Source organism: Micropterus salmoides, unplaced genomic scaffold (genome assembly GCF_014851395.1).
Source record: "Micropterus salmoides isolate LMB-PRFRI ecotype aquatic unplaced genomic scaffold, ASM1485139v1 Ms_hic_scaffold_18, whole genome shotgun sequence".
Lineage (NCBI taxonomy): Eukaryota > Metazoa > Chordata > Actinopteri > Centrarchiformes > Centrarchidae > Micropterus > Micropterus salmoides.
In genome coordinates, this window is record NW_024040928.1 from 9,758,177 (window position 1) to 9,779,657 (window position 21,481).

Genomic DNA, 21,481 nt, shown 5'->3' on the forward strand with positions numbered 1-21,481 from the left:
GTCATATTTCTTTGTTCTGGTTAAAAGCCTGGCAGCTGAGTTCTGGATTTTGGGGTTATATCATCTTTATAAAGGATTTAAAAGTGATCATTTATGTACATATGGTGTTACCATCTGGAGTTTAGACTGTGTGAACAGCAGCATAGTACTGTACTTTTTACAGTGTATGTATACACGTGTTTCACATTTGTAGATCTATAACAATATATGCTTTTTTATCTGTGAAAATATTAAAAACACCTCCCCCTTTCCAAAATGCACAGAAAGTTGGATTAACATTTTCATTTTTCATCTAGGAATTTTCTTTGTGTTGTTTTTGTCTTTTAATGTGTAATTTTTCCTGCCATATGCCATATGTTACCATCTTTTTAGTTTCTGTTTTTTTTTCTTTGCTGCTGTTACAACACAACTTTCTCACAGGATATCCTTAATACATATCAATTAAAAGCTGTGATGAATTCATCAGTTTGACACAGGGGATCAAAGTGAAACACCCTCTGTCTGTGTGGGACTTTCTGCGATTGCTCATAAGGGTGTGTATTTGTATCTCCACAGTATCTTCAGGATGTTCTCTGCAGACAGGAAGCGAGTGGAGACAGCCCTGGAAAACTGTAACCTCCCTTCTGGCAGAGTGAGACACCAAAATACTGATACTGCCTCCTTTTTCAGTGTTACTGTCTCCTCATATTTCCTCCATCTCTGAACTCTCTTAGTCTCCAAGCTCTTTCATCTTCTCCATCCATCCATCAGTCTATCCTCTCACCATTCAGCTTGTTCTCTGTTCTCCTGAAACAGCAGCTGATAGCTGCTTTGCTCATTTGTTCAGAGTCTTATTTTCTGGATGTCTGCATGACTTCCCACTCAGAACTGATTTAGCCTTGGTTGTAATGAAACAAATAGACCCAGTGGGAGCAATAGAGATGACAAAAGCTTTTTTATCTTTACCTCTCGCAGATATCAGTGGAGAGAAGCTGCCCCCTCATGCATAGATGTGTAAACAGTCCCCCAACACAGCAAACAGTCTCTGTATACCAGCAGTAGCAAGTAATTTGCATGTTTGGAAGTTGTAAAATGCTGTTTTATGCAGTTCTGAACACATGGTGAAACATATGCGCATACAGTAGGGCAGAAACTTGGTAGCTGTAATGAATGACTTCTGAATACAATCGGTATGAACACATACACACACACATAAATACAAACGCACACACAGAACAAGCTATACATAATTAGCACAGGGAGAGAGAGCAGGAGGTAAGAACGTGTAGCCGTGTGCAGGTCTGGTGGGATTTGCTGTTGTTCCAGCGCACAAGTAATTACAGCTAAACGGTAGTGCTGTTAATCCCTCAAACACACACACTCATAGGCAAAAGCACATACACAACGTAGCTCACACCAAGGTCTTTAGAGTGACTCATTGAGTTTCGGCAGGTCTTGACCTGCATCTCCCTCCCTCGGTGCATCCTTCCTCATCTTCTTTTCTCTCGCTCCTTTCTAAGAGTGTTTGGTTCTGCTCTGTTTCTTGCTGGCACAATGCTATTGCCTGCTGCTGAGTGCACTGTGTCTTTATCGGTACTGTTTGGCTTTGATAGCTTTATAAGGAGCCCTTGTGGCCACAGCTTTTTTTTGTCTTAGTCTAGGTACAAGTTGGAAGTCATAGTTTCTTAATTACGTGCTGTTGAAATGCAGCTGCGTGTAATCGCTTTCAGAGGGAGACCAGACAGAAGCTGGGGTCAGCTATAGAACATCCCAGAGCATGACAGACTCTTCTTGCTCATAGACACATCAGTAGGGTGGAAAGATGTTTAGGCAGCTGAAAGTCTGCACAACATGACCTGTACAGAAAATATTATTGAATCATGTACAGATAAGTTGCCTTTTTTTCAAAGGGGAAAACACTTGTTTGATTAAAGACTTGTAATGCCTTAATCTGAATTGATTTGGATTTGGAGTATAAACATTTACATTTAAAATGTTGCAAACATAAAATTTGCTTGACTGGGACATTTTTTGTATTGGTTCTTAGTATTTTATACCCGGCTACAGAGCCTTCGAAGTCGTAATATTTTTTAAATTATTTTATCAAATTGTTATCTGATGCTGTGGTGTCTCCCTTTTTCCCCATTAAAAGGTATTTTGGGGAGTTTTCCTTATTTGAATCCAGGGTCTAAGGATAGAGGATGTCATATACACTGTAGAAATTGTGAAGTTCTTTGGGTCAAGTTTGTGATTTAGGACTATTTAAAATAAAACTGAGCGCATAGATAGTCCACAAAGATAGGTTTGCTGAATCAAACTTGCTTATAGGCAAGTCTCAAAAAAGTCAGAGAGATTTAGAATAATAATTTGAAAATATTCTTGCATGAGGTTCATTGTGTGCAAACATTTCAGTTGTCTAAATGTGGACACTGTAAAGTTGTAGCACACACGTTCCAAACTGAATATACTGTAGAACTGAACACATTTTTTTCATATACCTGTGTACACAATAAAATGTAATTGCCAGTACTTTAAAAGAACTGACAATAGTAAATCATAGCACAGCAGCACAAGTGGATCAATTCTGAATCCACAGATGCTATAGATTTGTATTTCCTCCACAGTGTCTCTACGCATGCCCCGTAATTTGTATGTACAGCGCGTGTATGTATGCATATGTATGTCTTCATGTTGCTGTTGTCTGCTGCAGAATGACTCCATCCCACAGGAAGATTTCACCCCAGAGGTCTACAACATGTTCCTGAGCAACATCTGCCCAAGATCTGAACTGGACCACATCTTCTCTGAAGTGTAAGAACCGATTCCCTCAGTTGCATTTGCCTTTTAAAAAGTCTGTCAGGGAGTAAGCATCTTTTCAACCTCAAAAGCAAGAGTGATTATTTTGATATCATTTGTTCACAACCATCTGTTGCTCTTTTCAGACTGGCAGCTATATGACGGCTGCCGTCCTTGATAGGGCAATATGGCTTTGCAGGTTTAAGACATCTGCTTTTACGCATTAAAATAATCATAAGCAGCTAATTAGTACTGGAAAGTCTGTTGTAATGGCCCTGGTCGTGACTCCTCGAGCCTGGCTGTGTGGCCCCTTGTGCTGCAGAAGCAGATCTGCCCCTTGGCCCAGAGGTACTCGGACCATCAGTTGAGGCAGCATGCCAGCACGACTGGGGCCACTCCAGGTTATAGATTTTAATCACAGTTAAGTGAGATGGCATGAGAGCCAGGAGGATATGGAGATGATAATTTAGTACAACAGGCTCAGATATGAAAGGCATATTAATCAAATGTCATAATTTACTCAACACAAAATTTAATCCTCTGCTCCTTTGCACTTCTGTTGCTCTCCCTTGCCACATCTCTTTGCCTCTTTAATTACCGCTCCTCCCCTCTATCATGTACTCCACATTTCATTTTCTCATATCTCAAGTTGAATTCCATTCTTCTGCACCCTCATCTGGCTTAGTTATCCTGTCCTCCTTATCCTCTCCTCTCTTTTCAGGGGGGCTAAGAGTCGTCCATACCTCACTGTGGAGCAAATGACAGAGTTTATTAACAATAAACAGCGAGACCCTCGTCTGAATGAGATACTCTACCCTCCTCTCAAACCAGAACAGGTCCAGGTGCTGGTGGACAAATACGAACCCAATGCTTCGCTGGCACAGAAAGGTCAGTGGCTCAAATGTCTGTCGGTACAAGACACAGGCACACTATTGTGCTTGTATTTACACATAAAAGCACATAAGACAACAGCAACTAACTTTTTACAAGTAATACACTTGATGTCTATGTAACCAAAAGAGCAGTTGTGTTTTGTAACAAAACTGCCATAACTGCCATAAACCCTCTACTCCCCACCATCACCACCACCAATACATTTAGGAGAGGTGTTACCATAGAAAGGCTCAGACAATGAAGGGATGTAGTGTGGTGCCAAGGAACACATTTTTAAAGTCTGTATATACCATGCACACACACTCAAACACCACCACCAAACAGAGGATATTTCCTGCCAATTTATTTAGAAGAATAGGATTACATGAGTAGAATCCTTGAGTGGATGGAGAGAGTGTCTGAAAGAGAGAAAGTAAAAACATAAACAAACTGGTGTGTGTTTGCACTTCAGGAGGTATTCAACAAATAACAGGTGGCAAGTGTAGTGCAGCAGAGAACTTGTGTGTTGAATTGTATTTTTTCTTTTCTGTTGTATTTCTCTGCTTTTACTGCCCTTAGTATAATTCACAAATCTTCCTTTTGTCTTAGAGGAGAATAAAGGATGCCACTCTTGTATATGTTGTTTTCAAATGAAAGGCTACAGCCAGCAGCCGGTTAGCTTAGCTTGGCACAAAGACTGGAAACAAGGGGAAACAGCTAGCTTGGCTCTGTCCAAATGTAACAAAACCAGCCCACCAGCTCCTCTGAAGCTCACTAATTAACACTTTAGGTCTCATTTGTGTGTGTAAATGTAAAAATGAAAGCTGTTTCATGGGGGGTTATGTGTTCTGGACAATTTTATTTTTCTATTTTCTTGGAGCAGTTGCCAGGCAACCAGTAGTAGTTTGGCAACTTGTAGTGTTTCTGTATTTGCAGTGCAAATTATTGAATGTGTGTCCCAATTTACTTAATGGGGCTGCTGTATTGTATGGTAGGTAGCAGCATCAGTCTACATGTTAAAACTTATTGTCCTAACAAACAACATGAATGAAAATAATAACCATCTTCAATATCACAAAACTGCACACGCAAAAGTACATAAACAAGCAGTTTTAGGTGTGGTATTAGAGCATCAGATCTTGCACAGAATAAGTCATGAACAACCGAGATGGATGAGTGTAGGGGAGCCAGCATTTGGCTACACATCGTGCTTTCATGTTGCCTGAAGTGTCAGTGGACAGAGAGCTGCCATAACGGGAGAACATTCCACACAGGATATCAGGCATCAAGGTCGGGTATATGCCAATTCAAATGTTATCTCTGCGGGAAAGCATGTTATACAACTTGACCAGCATGTTCTATTTATTCTCATGCAAATCACTTAGTTTGTTTGTTTTTTTCCCTTTACTGTGTTATGCCAAACCATTTCGGAAGCACAATACAACATGTTAACATGATTAACTCTATTTGTGTTTGATTAGTTTATACTTTTTATTTTCCCACTGTCAGCTGCCTCCTTCATGAACAAAGAAAGAACCACTGTAAAAAAAGGGCTGCTGTCAGGACCTCTTGTACTGTAAATGTTGTTCTTACATGAGTCCCACAAGAGTTAAAGATTGGATCTGTGTGCACAGACATTCAAACGGATGGAGCTTATTGACATATGTCTACAGCTTCCAATCAATACTACATCTGAGTTTCACAATATCACACTATCACATCCACATGATTTGTTAAATTTCTGTGTGTTTCCCAAGCAGCAACTGGGAGCAGTGCTAAACCTTTGCAGTGCAATGGATCATTAGATTATATACCCACAAACAGCTGTCCATTAAAACTTCTCACCATGCAGCAGATCTGAAGTTTAGTACATGGTTGAATATATTTAAACGTATTTGGAGAATAAACAAATAGTCTGGAGGCTATTATTAAATAGAGTTCCTGTTTAAAATTTAAAAATGCTAATCTTTGGTGCCAGAAATGGCTGTTTATCTAAACACTTGCTCAGTATATCATTAATATGTCAATCACATTTGCACATTTTATTGCTAATTACACTGAAACTAAATTGACCTCAACTGACTCAAGCAGAGCACGAGTGCCGCTTTAATAAACTCTCCTTACTAGAGTACCTACTTTTCCCCAAATGTGTGACAAAATGAATAACAGGTGCCTACATTAGCTCAAATAATAACACCACATTCAAATGTCCAGTTTGACCACCCTGTGTTTGAGTCTGATCACAGTCACGCAGTCGTACTGCGATGTTGTGGTTACAGCCTGACCCAGGTTTTCTAGAAGCGTGTCCTTCTCTGTCCCAGTGACAGATTTCCCCATGTGAAGTATTTATCTAGCCGGAGGAAGTGCTGCCATCTGCTCTGTTGAGGGGTCCACATGCTACCTTCACACACAAACACACACATATACACACAGTTTTTCCTCACTCAAGGACACTCATACATGCATATAGGAATGGACGTGGGTGGCTTTGTGCATACTAAGCGTGTGCTTTTAGATTGCACTGAAAAAGCATCATGTGGATGCATGTACACAATAAGTATGCATGTGCATACACCTTCATTTGGAGATAGTAGATCGGGTGCCTTAGGTCTGCCTCAAAATAGCCTGTGTAATTTAGGAGGAGGAATGGGAAAACAGTTACCTTTCTGTTCACTCTCTTTATTGCACTTTCTCTATTTCCAGTTTGGAGTTTGTGAATATTAGACCTTTTGTTTGTCTTTTCAGTGCTCTATCATTGTCCTTGACTACTTTAGTCTGTGCTTGCTCAAATTTTCCGATACAGTTTGAATGCAGGTGAATGAAATGCTAAATTGAACAAGACACTTAAAGTCCCTTGCAGCCCGAATGGATGGTGGCATATCATTGCAAATTCATCTTCAGTGACTGATTTTGTCAGTTTGTGTCCAGTCTTGTCTTACAGGTTATCATTACTTTTAGAATACATGTAGAATACATTTGCTATTTCCTCTCAGCTCAGCAGTCCTTATTGTGGCCAAAAGCCAAAGCTTTTTTATTTAACTTTAATGTTCCCTTTTATACTCTTCCTTTCAGATTCAGCTTCACCTTTCAAGCATCACCTTTAGAGTAACAACTATAGATTCTCACTCAAGTACATCTCTAATCCCAGCTATGTTAACACCATTTTCCCCTGTTTGACCTACAAATGTCTTGGGAACTGGGGAAAATGCGTCTATGTCAGTGTGATTGGTACAGAGGTTAGGCCTCAGCCTGGCAATGGGAGGTCCTGGCAGTCAGCAGGGAGTAAGACACTGAGTGCGACTGAGCTCACATGTCACAGACACCAGCCAGCGTTAATTAGTACAGCAACTCTGCAGAGGGCGGAACCGCATTAATTAGCATAAAGTGGCCAGAGGGACCTGTGGCACCCGTCAAGTTTGCATCATTTAGCATATTTAGCATAACGTCAAATTTGTGTGTGTGTGTGTGTGTGAATGTGGATGCAGGTGGTTACCAGTGTTTTGGTTATAATATATTCTACAAAATTGAATCCATGCAGATGTGGCCTATGATGTGTATGCTAATGTGTATGGACATTCTTCTGTCTGGATGATTGGAGGTTTTCTTCACGTTTAGTGAAGACATGAGCTCAGTGATGACAGTGAAAAGGCAAAGCTTAACATGAGTGACCTTGACAAACAATCAAAACAAGAAAAGCGCAAATTCAAGGGTAGTGTAGCTTTCTCAGATGAGAAGCAGCTAGTGGACCCTGCACATTTATATTGTAAACTACCTGTGAAAACAAGAGATTTTATTATGCATTTATCCACATAGACACCTTTAATATTTCTAATGAAGGCTAATAACTGACTAACTGAGTAAGCACCCACAGTAAAATCTAAGAAACTGAAACACTGAGGCACAGGCTTTAAGGATTAACTACAAAGGCTTTCGGCAAACAGTGAATTAGGGTTCAGGCTAAATTAAAGTACTAATGTGATCTCAATGTTAATTAGCGATTATGAACATTTTTGTCTTCCAACTGCTTATTTGAATGGCCCTGCAGTACATGTATGCAGTATAGTGTACACACAAACACTTACTCTTTTTTTCAAGGCTGTTACATATTTCATACAAAATATTGCAAAGGGAAAATAGTCTTTTTTATTCATGTAGGTTAGATGGATATTCTACATGTCTGTTGTTGTCCTTTTAAGTTATTGCCCAAATACAGGACTCAGGGGGCCTGTACTATGAGGCAAGTTCAACATTACCAGGCTATCTTTTTGTCATCTGGCTTCACTAACCCAAACAATCATGATCATACTAACCAGTTACATATATATATATATATATATATATATATATATATATATATATATATATATATATATATATATATATATATATGCGTGTGTGTATATGTATGTGTATATATAGTAGTTCTTGGCAAATGTTACTCAAACAAGAATAAATCATTTGTGGAATATACAGAATACAGAAAAATTTGTAGAGTCCAGTGGTTCAGCAGAAGCAGAAGTTGTTGTCTCCTACAGATAACCCTGGGTACTGCAACTCATGATAGGCAATGTCGCTACCGCCACCTGCTGGTGTAGCTAATAAACTGCTCTCACATTTACAGATCTCTATTTACAGATCTCTGTGGTACGGAGTGGACAAAATTCCACAAATGCGTAAAAAGGACGTCACAAATGTAACGTGATCTGCAAAATGACAGGAAATGATCCACAAATGTGCTAAAACTGTTTTGTGTGTAAAAATACATCCACAAATGCATAAATAACACTTTGTATGTGAAATTAAAATATGTGTGTACAGAGTAAATTGTACATATTTGCAAATTGCACTGTATTTTTGTGGATATGATTTTACACAGCACAAATGTAAAAATACATATTTGTAGATAGTAAAATATTTGCGCATCATAGTACACATTTGTGGATTGTTTTCTGTGGGTCTCACTGAGTTGAGAGTAGACAACAATGGAGCTCTATGGCAAAGATGAATATCAATTTTTTATTAGTTGAATTTGTTGTTGGGATTTTTTTTTCTTCATGGAATTTGTTGACAATAAGAAAAATGAAGAACATCATCAGACTTATCCTTTAACTGCTTAGGCACGAGATTTTGACTTCCTGGTTACTGTCTGGACCAAAAAAAAGTTTTCAAAGACACAATTTTATTTAACATGTTGCTGTTGCGTCCTTGCAGGTCAGATTTCAGTGGAAGGCTTTGCCAGGTATCTGAATGGGGAGGAGAACACCATCATCCCCCCCGAGAAGCTAGACCAGAGCGAAGACATGACCCTTCCCCTCTCTCACTATTTCATCAACTCCTCACACAACACATACCTCACAGGTACACAAGTCGAAGTCGAAGACTGTTTTGTATCTTAACTATGTCTGTCCCTGTCTGGTTTGCACTCACATATTACCACTCTACTCGATTTTACCCCTGACTTATTGCACATGCCCGTCCTTTATTCTTCTACACAATTTAGAAATACAATTATGGTTGCACAAGTGAATACACCCAACTTTATACCTCGCAGATCAGTCAATCAAACGCGCCGGTGCATATGAGGGCCCCTTTCTTGAGTTACCTCTCAAGAGGTTATCCAATCAAGTCATGCCATGAGACTCAGTTCATTGATATTCATGAGTTAAATGTTTCTTTAGACTTGTAGTCACAGTAACTGGCTCCCGGCAAGACGCAAGCATGGCAGGCACAATACAGAGGCCATTTGCTCTTCAATGGATATTAGAATTCATCTATTCAAATCTATTCTGGGGGGAACTGGAGCGGATTCAATCTTTCAAATGGATCAAATTTCACCAGCGATGTAAAAAATGGAATTTTTTTTATAGGCCAGACTCATAGCCTAGAAAATGAAAAAAGGAGAAAAACAAACAGCGGGTCCTTGATTCTCTCATAACAAACAGTTTTTCTTTTACGTATTTTCATAGTGACACATTATGATATTATTGTAGACAACAGAGAGTCTGGCAAGGCGGAATGCATTTCTGTCCTTGCAGTATTTGTGTTTCACAACTTTATAAGAGAACTCCACACAGGATAATTAGACTGACAGAAGCTTGTGCAGCTTGTTCATTCATGTTGATGTATTTCATCCTATTGATCTATGGTAAATTAAAGCAATGTTTTATGCAGTGTACAACACATCAACTCATTTAGTTAAAAAAAAGTGTTTCCCTAATGGGTTCGGATAAGGCTGTCTATCAGAAGAAAAGAAAGACAGGACAAATGAGAAAGGGAATGGAAAAAAGCGAGGAAATGAATGATGCCAGCTGTGAGAAGTGAGAACACTGATCTGCCTGTCTCTTTGACACAGTTCCCACCATGTTGCAGGAAAGCATGCTGCCAATGTGAAGAGATAATTGCTTTGCTAATGGTGACAGGGCGATGAGATTTGCCTGCTTCAGATAACGACAATTGTATTGTTTTCACTGCATATCAGCAACTAATGCAGTTAATGAGCTCTTGAAAAGTGGGAGGACATGCTTTTGTAGTCCTCCTGGTACTTTTGGGATCAATATAACAGTTAACCTGAAGTGCTGTTTGTCTTTTTTTGTGTGTGTGTGTGTTTACTTGCTTATGTGTGGAGTACAGCCGGCCAGCTTGCAGGTAACTCTTCAGTGGAGATGTACAGGCAGGTTCTCCTGTCCGGGTGCCGCTGCATTGAACTGGACTGCTGGAAGGGTCGCACCACAGAAGAAGAGCCCGTCATCACTCATGGCTTCACCATGACAACTGAAATCTCCTTTAAGGTAACACGAGTTGAGCAGAGTGATACAGGCGAAGTAGAGACTTAAACATCTTTGTGTGAGGATACATTCTAATGTCTTTGTCTATAGACACCGTGAGGGGGGTTCAGGGTAAACAGACCTTGAGGACAGATGATGTAATTCACATGTTGTACACATGTTCACTCACTGGATCACATGCCGATTTGTGGTTGGACCAACACCTGCAACCTTATGTGTTTTAGTTACTTTGTGTTTTTAGATATTTTAGGGTTAAATGGGTTTCTTCTCCTGGATTTCATCTTTGTTCTCAATTGATTCTATTGAGCAAACATGATTTTGCCCCCTCATGCACACTTGAGGTTATGTACATGTTTTGGCAGCCACCGTCTTCAAACATATGCACTCAACAAAATGCAAACACTTGTTTCGGACTAAAAAAGTAAAGCTAATTGACCAGTAGCTTAGATGTATATGCCTCTATTGTCATCTTCACACTGTAGGTGGTTTATGTATTTGTTGCTTTAAAATTGTAATCCTTAAGATTTCAGTATTGGATGATTTGGCGACACCGGTGATAACTTGAGGTAACAGCAAGTGCGGTTTAATACAGCAGTAAACACTCCTTAAGCAGCTACTTAGTCCGAAACAAAATAGAAGAACAAGTGATGCATCTGTTTACAGTGCAACAAACTCACGTTGTTTTACTAAAGAAGAGCTGGGAGTGTATGGCCTGTCGTCTACAGCTCTTTATCTAACAGCTTACTGTAGCCATCTTGTTCTCATCTTATCACTCGCTTGTCAAAATAAAAAATGATTATGCTTACATGCATGCATCGTTTTCCTGTGAATCCCTCCTGCTTAGGTAGGCTGTTGGAATTTGGTGAAATAATGGGAAACTCTGCCACTACCAATAAAAAACATGTATACAGCAGGGAATAAAACACACGGACAGAGAAGCAAACAGACACACAGTCATACACAGAAGATAAAAGTAAGTATGTAGAAAAGCAGAGTTGAATAAGAAGTGGGGAAAAACAGAAAGTGGGACATGCATGCCACAGATGGCAAATCGAAAGGGACAGGGACACACTAAATGGCCCTAAACTGAAGCACTGAGGGGCGCTTAATTGAAGTCTCAAAAGGTGAGAAGACAGAGAAAAAAAACATTTATAGGAAAAGGAGGACGGTGTGAAAATCTAAGGGCAGAGTAGGTGTCAAGAGAAACAGAAAGGGAGAGGTGGGTGGATTTGTTGATTGAGGAAATTTAGATCTAATGAGAGTAACAAAAGAAGTAGAACAAGCCTAATGGAATTAGTCTGAGAGTGAAACACAAAAAGGGAAGACTTGATGAAGACAGGATGGAAGAAAGCTGCAGATGGAGAGGTTTGAGTTATAGAAGATTTTTATTGGAGGAGATGGAGCAAATGGAAATGAAGGCATTAACTGAACTGGTACCACTGTCAATGATGGTGTAATTGACTTAGACAATCAGTGGCTTAGAAATCACCGATATCACATGTTCAACTGTCTTCGCTGGATTTGAGCAGTGACACTGCATCGTGGCTCAGCTGCTATTTCCATAAACATATCCACGCTGAAATTTGTGGGACATGAATGACTGAGCGCACACTTTGCAGGATATTCTTTCACAATATTAACCAGAGATCTACCATCATATTGACTGCGCACAGATACACTTATACTGAAACCAGCATTTGATACACACAGCCATGTAATTCTTCCAGCAGCAGAAGCTGTAGAGTAATGTATTTTTTGTACTTCTGAAAAAACTCTCTTCATATTTTCACTTATCGCTCTTGCTCTCTAGTACAGTCATTGATTTCAACAGGTGGTACACAAAAGTGTGGGTTGTTACTAAGGAACAAGTGAAAAACTAATCAGCAACGTAAAGTGATGCATTACCCAGAGTTGTTGCTAAGTAATTCTTACCTCATGATTATGCCTCCCTCAAGTAGACCATGTACCACTTTATTTGAGGGAGGCACAAACATGTTAATTAATGATCAGGTAATCATTAAGTACGAGGGACTACTCAGCAAAATATATCCCTTGTGGGGGTGCGCAAAAAGTAAGAGTAAGTAATGAGTAATTAATGATTTTGCCTCCCATAACTGGTCGTTACTAATTGTGTGCTGCTCAGTGACTTATTCAGAGTTAATCAGGAACTATTCATGAAGAGAGTGGTCAGTATGTTCGTATGTTGATTGACAGATATTTAGGAAGAAATCAGTGTGTAATGATTCATTAATAGTATCTCAGACTGTTCTCTATCACAATTAGCATTCATAGAGTCCTCAATCCAGGGATATTCAGGAACTACATATTATCAATCAACTATCAGGTCATTATTCATTCCTCACTCGTTACATAGTAACTACTCACAATATTGTGTATGGTATTGTGAAGGGTTTGGCATCAAGTAAGGGACATAAGGGCTCAGATTAGGGGCAGGATGATACAGTTGGTTCATGAGACGTGACGATGCACGAGAACAGAAGATTTTTAGCATTAAACTCGTAATTTTCTGCATTCTGGAGACATTTTCTGCTCCAATTTACGGTGGAAATGTCTATTTTTACTATATAGAATTGCATGTTTTCTTATTGTGCAAATCAACCTTCTCTCAAAACATTTTCATTTGTTAGATAACATTTCTTGGTGCTATTTTTTAGAACATTTTTAACAAATGCTTTCAAAAAGTGATGGGGACAAAATCAGCCATTTCAAAATATGGTGGGAACATGTCCCCAGCATCCCCAGTGTAAATGATATGTAAAAAAAAATAATAATAATAATCATATCATTGTAAATGGCTGTGAATCTGGCTGGTATACGAGATCATGTTTGGAAATGCTTTGTTTTCTCGTGACTCTATAGCATATTATCGCATAAATGACGTGCATTGTTTTTAATGTGCATTACAGTACTCAAATAATAATAACATTCTTCCCCGGGTGTGTGTATTCAACAGAATTCACAACTTCATATATTGAGTTGTTTTTTTTGTGTGTGTGTGTTTTTAGGAGGTGATCGAGGCTATAGCAGAGTGCGCCTTCAAGACCTCGCCCTTCCCCATCATCCTGTCTTTTGAGAACCACGTGGACTCGTAAGTCAGCAGTTCATGTCAGGGGGTGTAAAGTAAACAGAATGATTGTCGACCTTAATGATCAGTGCTGTCAATCACTTGGTGGTTATTCATCAATACGCCCAATCAGCCGTTTTGTTTGTTACAGCTGTGTAAACGTATAGGTTTTAGGGAGAGGCTCCAAAGGCCTTCTTCGGAGTAACATACTTATTCACTATATCTTTATATTAGTAGAGAAACCATGATGGTATGTGTCTGTGTCTGTGTTTTTGTGCATGATGACTCCCAGACCAAAGCAGCAGGCTAAGATGGCAGAGTACTGTCGGTCAATATTTGGAGAAGCATTGCTGACAGAACCTCTGGAGAAATATCCTGTGAGTACATAAGATGCTCAAACACACAACCTTCACACACACACACTCTCGCTCACACACACACATATTCACACTTGCGTCGACTCTCTAATGCTCTCTCTCTTCCTAACACGCACACACAGATACATATGACATGGCCAGCAGTGAGGGATTCAGCAGATATTATCGCACAGATGAGTGCACCAAAGAAGTGTCCTTGAACACTCCTGCCCAGCATGCCAGCCATACAAATATACATTTGCGAGGAAAAAAGTCACAACTTTTTGCACACTAACATGTACGCACATATATGTATCCATCAATTTTTTTTCACCCAGCAGGTCAGCAACATATCGATATGCCCTCTGGTAACTGGAAAAATGTATTGTCACTGTTTTTCCTCTTTATGTCACTCCAGGCACACTCTTAAATGGCATCCTAGACTTTATCTCTCTCTCTCTCTCTCTCTCTCTCTCTCTCTCTCTCTCGTTTTCAATCACAAGCACACGCATACCTGTGGCTATTTACGTGCCATGAAAGCCAACTTTTAAATGAATCATCCCACAGTCATTTTTATTCCTCTGCATCACCTCTCTGTTATCATGGGAAAGACTGCAAACAACAGCAGTGTAAGATTAAATGGAAGTGTTTTACGCTGTAATCTAAACGTTGCTTTTCTTGGCAGCCCGTTATCTGTCTTCCTCTGTTGCCATGGCTACCTGTCAAAAGCTTGCTTTGTGTCTTTGTGGCCAAAATCTTTTTTTTCTCTCCCCAAAGGTGTCTTTGTGTGTAGTGACGCAGGCCCTTGCGTGAGGCAAATGTAGACACTTGTTGCACAAACTCTCACCCGCACCTCTCATAGTGTGCACTCATGAAAACACCTATACGACCCTGCACACATGTACTTTAACATAGCACTTACTCCTTGCACGTTTTTCACCAGGGATGTCTTGTCCCTGTTGGTATTACACTACAGAGCAGCTTAAGTTCCCAGCAGCCCTCTGACTGGATTTGACATTGAAGTATTATCAGGGGGAAGCCTTTTGAGTGGCAGAGGGAAGGGGAAGGAGAGAGATATGAGGAGATATACACCAAGGGAGACATTAGAGAGAGAGACAGAAAGGGAAAGTACCGTTGAGGAATCAGATTTCTTCCACTGAGCATGTAATAACTGGGTAAGGTGAGTGCAATGACAACCACTCCCCTCTGGCATTGAGACAGCCGTCTATACAGCATATCGAATGGGATATCATCTCCGTTAGTCCAAAGGCGCAGGGGCAGATAGGGCAATACAGTTAGATTGGTTCCAGCTGAGCCTAAAGTGAGAATAAAGGGGATTACAGTTTCCTTAGAAATTCAAACTCCTCCTCGATCTCGACTCAACACAACTATGATTCGTCGTGAATAGGAGAAGAGACCGGTGACAATTTTGTTATTTTTTATTTTTATTTACTGAGAACAGTCTGTTCTCTCCAAAATTAGCTGGCATTACTTAAAAATTGGATTTGCTGTGAACATGTTTTCTTGTTTGGTATATGGCTCTCATCGCTGCATTCATTATGCTGATGAAGGCTGTATTGCCAAAACGCTTTCATTATAACTGCTGAAAAAATATGAAATATGTTGAGAAATGAAGCTATTTTCTTGCAGTTTGTCCAGTCTTGTTGAGGCTTAGTTTTAAGCCGCGGATGGAACAGAATTGGCAAGGCAAGATGTTCTCGCACGCAGGAAGCAGACATGAGAGCAAGCATTAGCTGTAGGAGATAGCAAAGGGAGCAACAACAACATTCCACAAATTTAAGATGATACACCTTGAATCAAAGACTTCATGACACTATCACAGTCCTTGCACTTAATGCTCCTAGTTTTCTACCTATATTCTTTTAGCATACAGTTACACAAACAAGAACATAAACACGCAATACTTCCTAAAGGAATTGTGTAGCCCACCTTTTCTAAGATGGGCTTAACAATGGAGAGTCTTGTCAAGAGACACTCACACAGGTTCAAAGTTCAATAAAGGTGAACCTTGACCTTATAATCTGCTGGAGGCGGCAAGAGGTTGCACAGACACCTGAAACACATGTGGAGCTTGGAAGAAGTATTCAGATCTGTTGCTGGAGTAAAAGTGGCATTTTCATGTATACACTGAGGTCAATGTATGAATGAAATATACTGTACTTTATTACTGAATCATTTTGAATCATGCTTTAATGTGTAATTAGCATTTTGCTGCCAAAGCTATATTTTGTAAGTATTAAGAATAAAGCTGTGAAATAAATGTGGTGGAGTATAAACTTTAATATTTCCCTATGAAATGTAGTGGAGTACAAGCATCAAATGGAAATACTCAAATAAAGAACAAGTACATAAAATTATACAGTACTTGAGTAAATGTAGTTAGTAACATTCTGGTCAGATGTCAAGGCTTGAAAGTACCGAGCTAATATTCCTACAATCTGTCTAATTTTTTTCACTCCCTCATTAGAATTGAGCAAAAAAAAAAGGGGAGGGGGCGGGCTTAATTGAATCCTTCAGTGTGCATTGTAGTTTAATAAAGTTTAAAGCTGCGTATTTGAGTTCAGTTAAGGTGACGTGCCATCCAGTAGTGCACTGGTTCCATGTAAGTGGAATTGTTTGAGTGAAGCCAAAGCAAACAGGACATCTAATCATGATTTTATCAACTTCCACAACAGTAGAAGGTGTAGAAGGATATATGTGTGTCAGCAGGGAAAGTTGGTTGTTGGGTGGAAAATCTTGGCCGAAAAAAGTTGGGTGTATGAATCACTGTTTCCTTGCTCTTCAAAGAAGTAAAAGTAAGATATGTTTAAAGGTTGCTTATGTTTATAGCCAATATGTTGTAAACTGAGTGTATATGTGTGTATTCAACATCACTGCTGACTTTCTCAATAATGCATTATTTATATCCCTAAACACTAGAACCAAATGCTGTGTACCCCATGAATAAGTCAGAGATCTGCCTACTTCTAGCCAGCTCCCTTGGTGAATGTTTGTGTTTAACGCTCAGTTTCCCTCCATGAAGCTGATTTTAATGTAGAAAGTGTAAACTTTTCAGCTGTTACATCAAAAGAGTTTGTAATTCTCTGTGCTAATCCTCACGGTCACTAACAAGCTCAACTCAGCAGAATCTTCCATGGTGAATTTTGAGCAGAATTAGATTTTTTTTTTTTATATAACTGCCATTAATTTACATTTTCAGTGACACACTCCAGTAAACAACTTCAGTATATTCTTCCTGTAATTAGCTAATTTGTCTCCAAACCACTGTAAAATATGACATAATGAAGCAATCTTCAGCCAAACAGCAACATTTTGGAACCTGAAAACATTAGTCACAATTTTCAGAGTGCTTGTAACCAAAAAAAAAAATTCTAAACGTTTCTTTCCTTCAACAGATCACATAATCATACAACACAGTATTACTTTACTCAGCAGAAACCTTTCTCATTAACTCCCTGTGTGCCTGTGTCTTTCTTTATTTACATGACCCTATTTAAAATCTCTCTGTGTTCGTCATTTTCTTCACCCCGTCTAGCTGGAGTCTAATGTGCCACTACCCAGCCCGATGGAGCTGATGGGGAAGATCTTGGTGAAGAACAAGAAGAAACATAGCAAGACAGACGGAAGCACCAAGAAGAAGCTATCGGAGCAGGTTTCCAACACCTACAGCGATTCTTCCAGTGTGTGTGAGCCCTCCTCCCCTAGTGCAGGTACAGCAACACCCTTTGACACACAAGCACACACACTCACATCCTACAAACAGAGCCATCAAGTCACACAGTGACAGCTGAGTTATGATGTTTCTGAGGTAAAATGTAGCCTAGCCGTCTGGGTCCATCTGTAATATGGACCAACACCTCTTTGTTGTCCAGAAACTGAATCACTGGAGCGTAACAGTGCTATTGTTTATCATTCATCATTTTCATGCCCCTCTCCATCAGCTGAGGGTATTATTGGCTGTTGCATACACTCCTTGTCAGGCATATACACTGCAAGTCATTGGGGGGTCTTAAACGCAGGCCAGTACTGGCCTTCGGTGTGTCGTTTTGTGTGTGTGTGTGTGTGTGTGTGTGTGTGTTTACATTATATTGTAGCTGTCTGGTGAACTTTTATATATCTCTGGTTTTTTCAAACTTCATATTTGTGCTTTTGTGAGTGTATGCATGCTTCAGTGTTTAATTTTTGTGCTTTACATTTCCTCAAATGTACTATTTATTTATTGTGGACCTTCCAGTCACTAACCTTCAGTTTTATTTGGTAGCTGAGCTGCAAGCTTCATTCTTACACTAAGCCACACTGCCCCCTGGTGTTCAAAAATAAGCAGCACAAGTGTTTGGCATTTTATTTAATATAGAACCCTTTTAACTTTTGTGCATTGAGACATCTGTGACATCTGTGTCTCTTCAAACACTGATGTTCAACTGTAGCATCTTTTAAAAGGACTTAGTAATGGAACAGGTGGTACAGTAATTCATATTATTATTAATTACAGAAGACACATTTTTGTTGACATGCTGCTGTTGTTGTACTGTAGTGCAGAGATGACATGCTGAACTAAGTGATGGTAGTGTAAACATTACATTATCAACAGAACACTTCAAATGAAGCTTTATTGCAGTTATACAGTAGTTTGACCTTGTAGTATTGTAGGATACCGGTTTGTTGCTGACGAGTTTGTTTTCCCCACGCAGGTTCAACTAAAGAGGAGATGACAGACTCCTCGCAGCCTTCTGAGGGTGCCGAGCTCAGCCTGAGGCCGCAGGGCAGAAAGTCTATCGGTGAGTCATACATAGTACATGACCTCAGATTCTGTGGGAAATCGTTAGGCTGCCTGCAGATGCTGGAGGTCAGTTTGACCATTACACTGCTAAAATTAATTTCCTCAGTCAGTGTGACCTCAGATTCAGTGCAAAATCTTTATTAGATCTCTCATTATGTGGGAGCGGAGGGTGGTTAGGCTTGACCAAAACACTAAAGAAGTTTTCCTCCATGGGTTAGGCCCTGTCGGTGTAAGTCTTATTTGTGTGCCGGCTTTAGATATAATAGAGGCAACAGATCCTAGATAAAGATTTGTTTACGGCTCAGCTTTCAAAACAGTTTGACATTTTACATTGTGCATGTGGAAATGTAAATTAAATGTATACACATTAAACTATGTTTCATTTAGCTTTATTTAAATGTATTTATCTGTGACCACACATGTGACTCATGTTTCAGGTGAGGTGGAGGCAGAAAGTGAAGATGAAGATTATGATGACGACGACTGTAAAAAGGGATCAATGGATGAGGTGTGTATCTCACAAGTGACACTCAGCAATCAGTTTAAATACTACTATTATTTGAGATTTATAGCTCACTGTTGTATTTCCATGTTATGTGCTGAGGCTGCCCTCTTATGTACATATTTGAGAATGCATTTTATTTCCACTGATGGCTACAAAGGCCTGAACAATAGGTCTTTTGATATTATTTTGGGCCTATGAAGCTCATTAAACATACTTTCTTTTTTCAAAAACCATGCTGCATTACACTTAGATATTTGCCTGTGTGTGTGTGTGTGTATATGTGTTTTCATGTACAGGGGACAGCAGGCAGTGAGGCATTTGCCACAGAGGAAATGTCCAACCTGGTCATCTATATCCAGCCAGTCAAGTTTAACAGCTTCGAGGCTTCCAAAAGTATGTAAGAATAATGAACGAGATAGCCACCATTTGAACAATTTACACTTTCTTTGATATACATAGACATAGCTCATCTTAAGACATTTGCTTGTAAACTGAATATGTTCCTGAAAGGGGTGAGGGTTAAGTGAGAAAATAGTTGTATTTTGGAATAAAATCTTTTAAATATAAATATAAATTCCAGAAATCAGCTTCAAAGAAGAGCTATAAACATGTTTTTATACGGCAATCAGAAATGATGTCTTCAGTCTGCCCAGTTAGATCACCATATCATTCCACAGAGATCAATCGCAGCTTCCAGATGTCATCCTTCGTAGAGACCAAAGCTTTGGAGCAACTGACCAAATGTCCTGTAGAGTTTGTGGAGTATCCTTCTCAGTTTTACTAAAGCAGTGGTTTGTACTACTTTACATAACTCACAAGTTTGAGTCTAATATGTCTGCAGTGCAAATACTTTCTCACGTTTCATTATATTCCTTATGATGACATGGTAATGGTATTCATAGAACTGTGTGATCTGAAGTCACTATTTCTAGTTTAAAGTTGTAATAAGTAGCACTGAATAGTTGAAAAAGTAGTTAGTGAGTAGTAGTAGTAGTAGTAACAGTACCAGGTGCACTTTTTAATGCAGGTCATGCAGCGTTGTCCTTAACCAGCTCTGTTCAGATACAATAAGCTGCAGCTAAGCAGGATCTACCCTAAAGGCACCCGAGTGGATTCATCCAACTACAACCCTCAGCTCTTCTGGAACGCTGGCTGTCAGCTGGTGGCTCTCAACTTCCAAACAATTGGTGAGGGAGGATAGTGAAACACGTTTACATTTCCTAATTGTGTAAATCCTTTATTCCTTCACACTTCATATGAATCAGCCTCCTTAAAAAGAACAGGTACTTCCTGTGACAACAGAAAGAAGATTAAACTGTGTGTTTGTCTGTTGTCACCCAAATAAACTGTTGTTATTCTGTCCTCACTCCACAGATTTATCCATGCAGTTGAACCTGGGCATGTATGAGTACAATGGGAAATGTGGCTACAGACTCAAACCAGAGTTTATGAGGCGGCCGGACAAACACTTTGACCCTTTCACTGAGAGCACAGTGGATGGCATAGTAGCCAACACACTGTCTGTAAAGGTGTGTGCATATTTGTGTTGATCTTTTTGTGTCTGCGAATCTCTCTCCTTCTCTCTCTTTTTGTGTGTCTGTGTTTGATAACTTCCTTTCTTTCCTACACCTTCCTTCCAGATCATCTCAGGCCAGTTCCTGTCAGATAAGAAAGTAGGCACATACGTGGAGATTGACATGTTCGGCCTACCAGTGGACACCAAGAGGAAGGCGTTCAAGACCAAGACATCGCAGGGCAACGCCATTAACCCTGTCTGGGAAGAGGAAGCCATTGTCTTCAAGAAGGTCAGACTGCAGCTTTGTGCATTGTGGTTTTATCAACTTTACCTGGCCAAATGTGTTGACACAAAGAATATTCTTTTAAGAAAATGTGTCAAAACTTAGTGATGTCATTTTCATGTAATAATGCGTACATTTAAAACATTTTCCTCAGGTTGTCCTGCCTACACTTGCTTCATTAAGGATAGCTGTGTTTGAAGAAGGAGGGAAGTTTATCGGCCACCGTATCATTCCTGTGTCAGCCATCCGTCCAGGTGACAAAGTTTAGTTTCAACACAGCATCATCAACATCACTCACCATGACTTCAAGCACATGTTCAATTTCATGATTAATTCCACTTTTTTAAGACAGATTGAGAATAGAAGGAATATGAAAAAGCAAATGGTATATCATTTACATCTTTAAAATACATCATCAAAAACCATGAAAACATTAGGGGCCCAATTTTAACAATCCAAACGCACAGCATGAAGCGCATGGCGCAGTTGTGTTTGGGGCGTG

The 21,481-nt window shown here is 39.6% G+C and overlaps 1 protein-coding gene across 5 annotated transcripts in view; it reads left to right on the forward strand.

Moving 5' to 3' along the window:
* LOC119908521 (1-phosphatidylinositol 4,5-bisphosphate phosphodiesterase beta-1) overlaps positions 1-21,481 on the forward strand; it is a 167,013-nt gene that overhangs the window by 120,051 nt on the left and 25,481 nt on the right. For all 5 annotated transcript variants that reach the window (XR_005445302.1, XM_038726266.1, XM_038726264.1 and 2 more), the window contains 16 exons: positions 556-631; positions 2,690-2,790; positions 3,497-3,663; positions 8,860-9,006; positions 10,279-10,436; positions 13,460-13,542; positions 13,811-13,895; positions 17,431-17,605; positions 18,587-18,673; positions 19,113-19,183; positions 19,477-19,573; positions 19,858-19,942; positions 20,243-20,367; positions 20,555-20,709; positions 20,821-20,985; positions 21,134-21,233. Coding sequence is in view for 4 of the 5 variants with exons in the window: in XM_038726266.1 (XP_038582194.1) it covers positions 556-631; positions 2,690-2,790; positions 3,497-3,663; positions 8,860-9,006; positions 10,279-10,436; positions 13,460-13,542; positions 13,811-13,895; positions 17,431-17,605; positions 18,587-18,673; positions 19,113-19,183; positions 19,477-19,573; positions 19,858-19,942; positions 20,243-20,367; positions 20,555-20,709; positions 20,821-20,985; positions 21,134-21,233 (1,877 nt within the window). In the remaining variant the exon portion in view is untranslated. The remainder of the gene's footprint in view (positions 1-555; positions 632-2,689; positions 2,791-3,496; positions 3,664-8,859; positions 9,007-10,278; positions 10,437-13,459; positions 13,543-13,810; positions 13,896-17,430; positions 17,606-18,586; positions 18,674-19,112; positions 19,184-19,476; positions 19,574-19,857; positions 19,943-20,242; positions 20,368-20,554; positions 20,710-20,820; positions 20,986-21,133; positions 21,234-21,481) is intronic.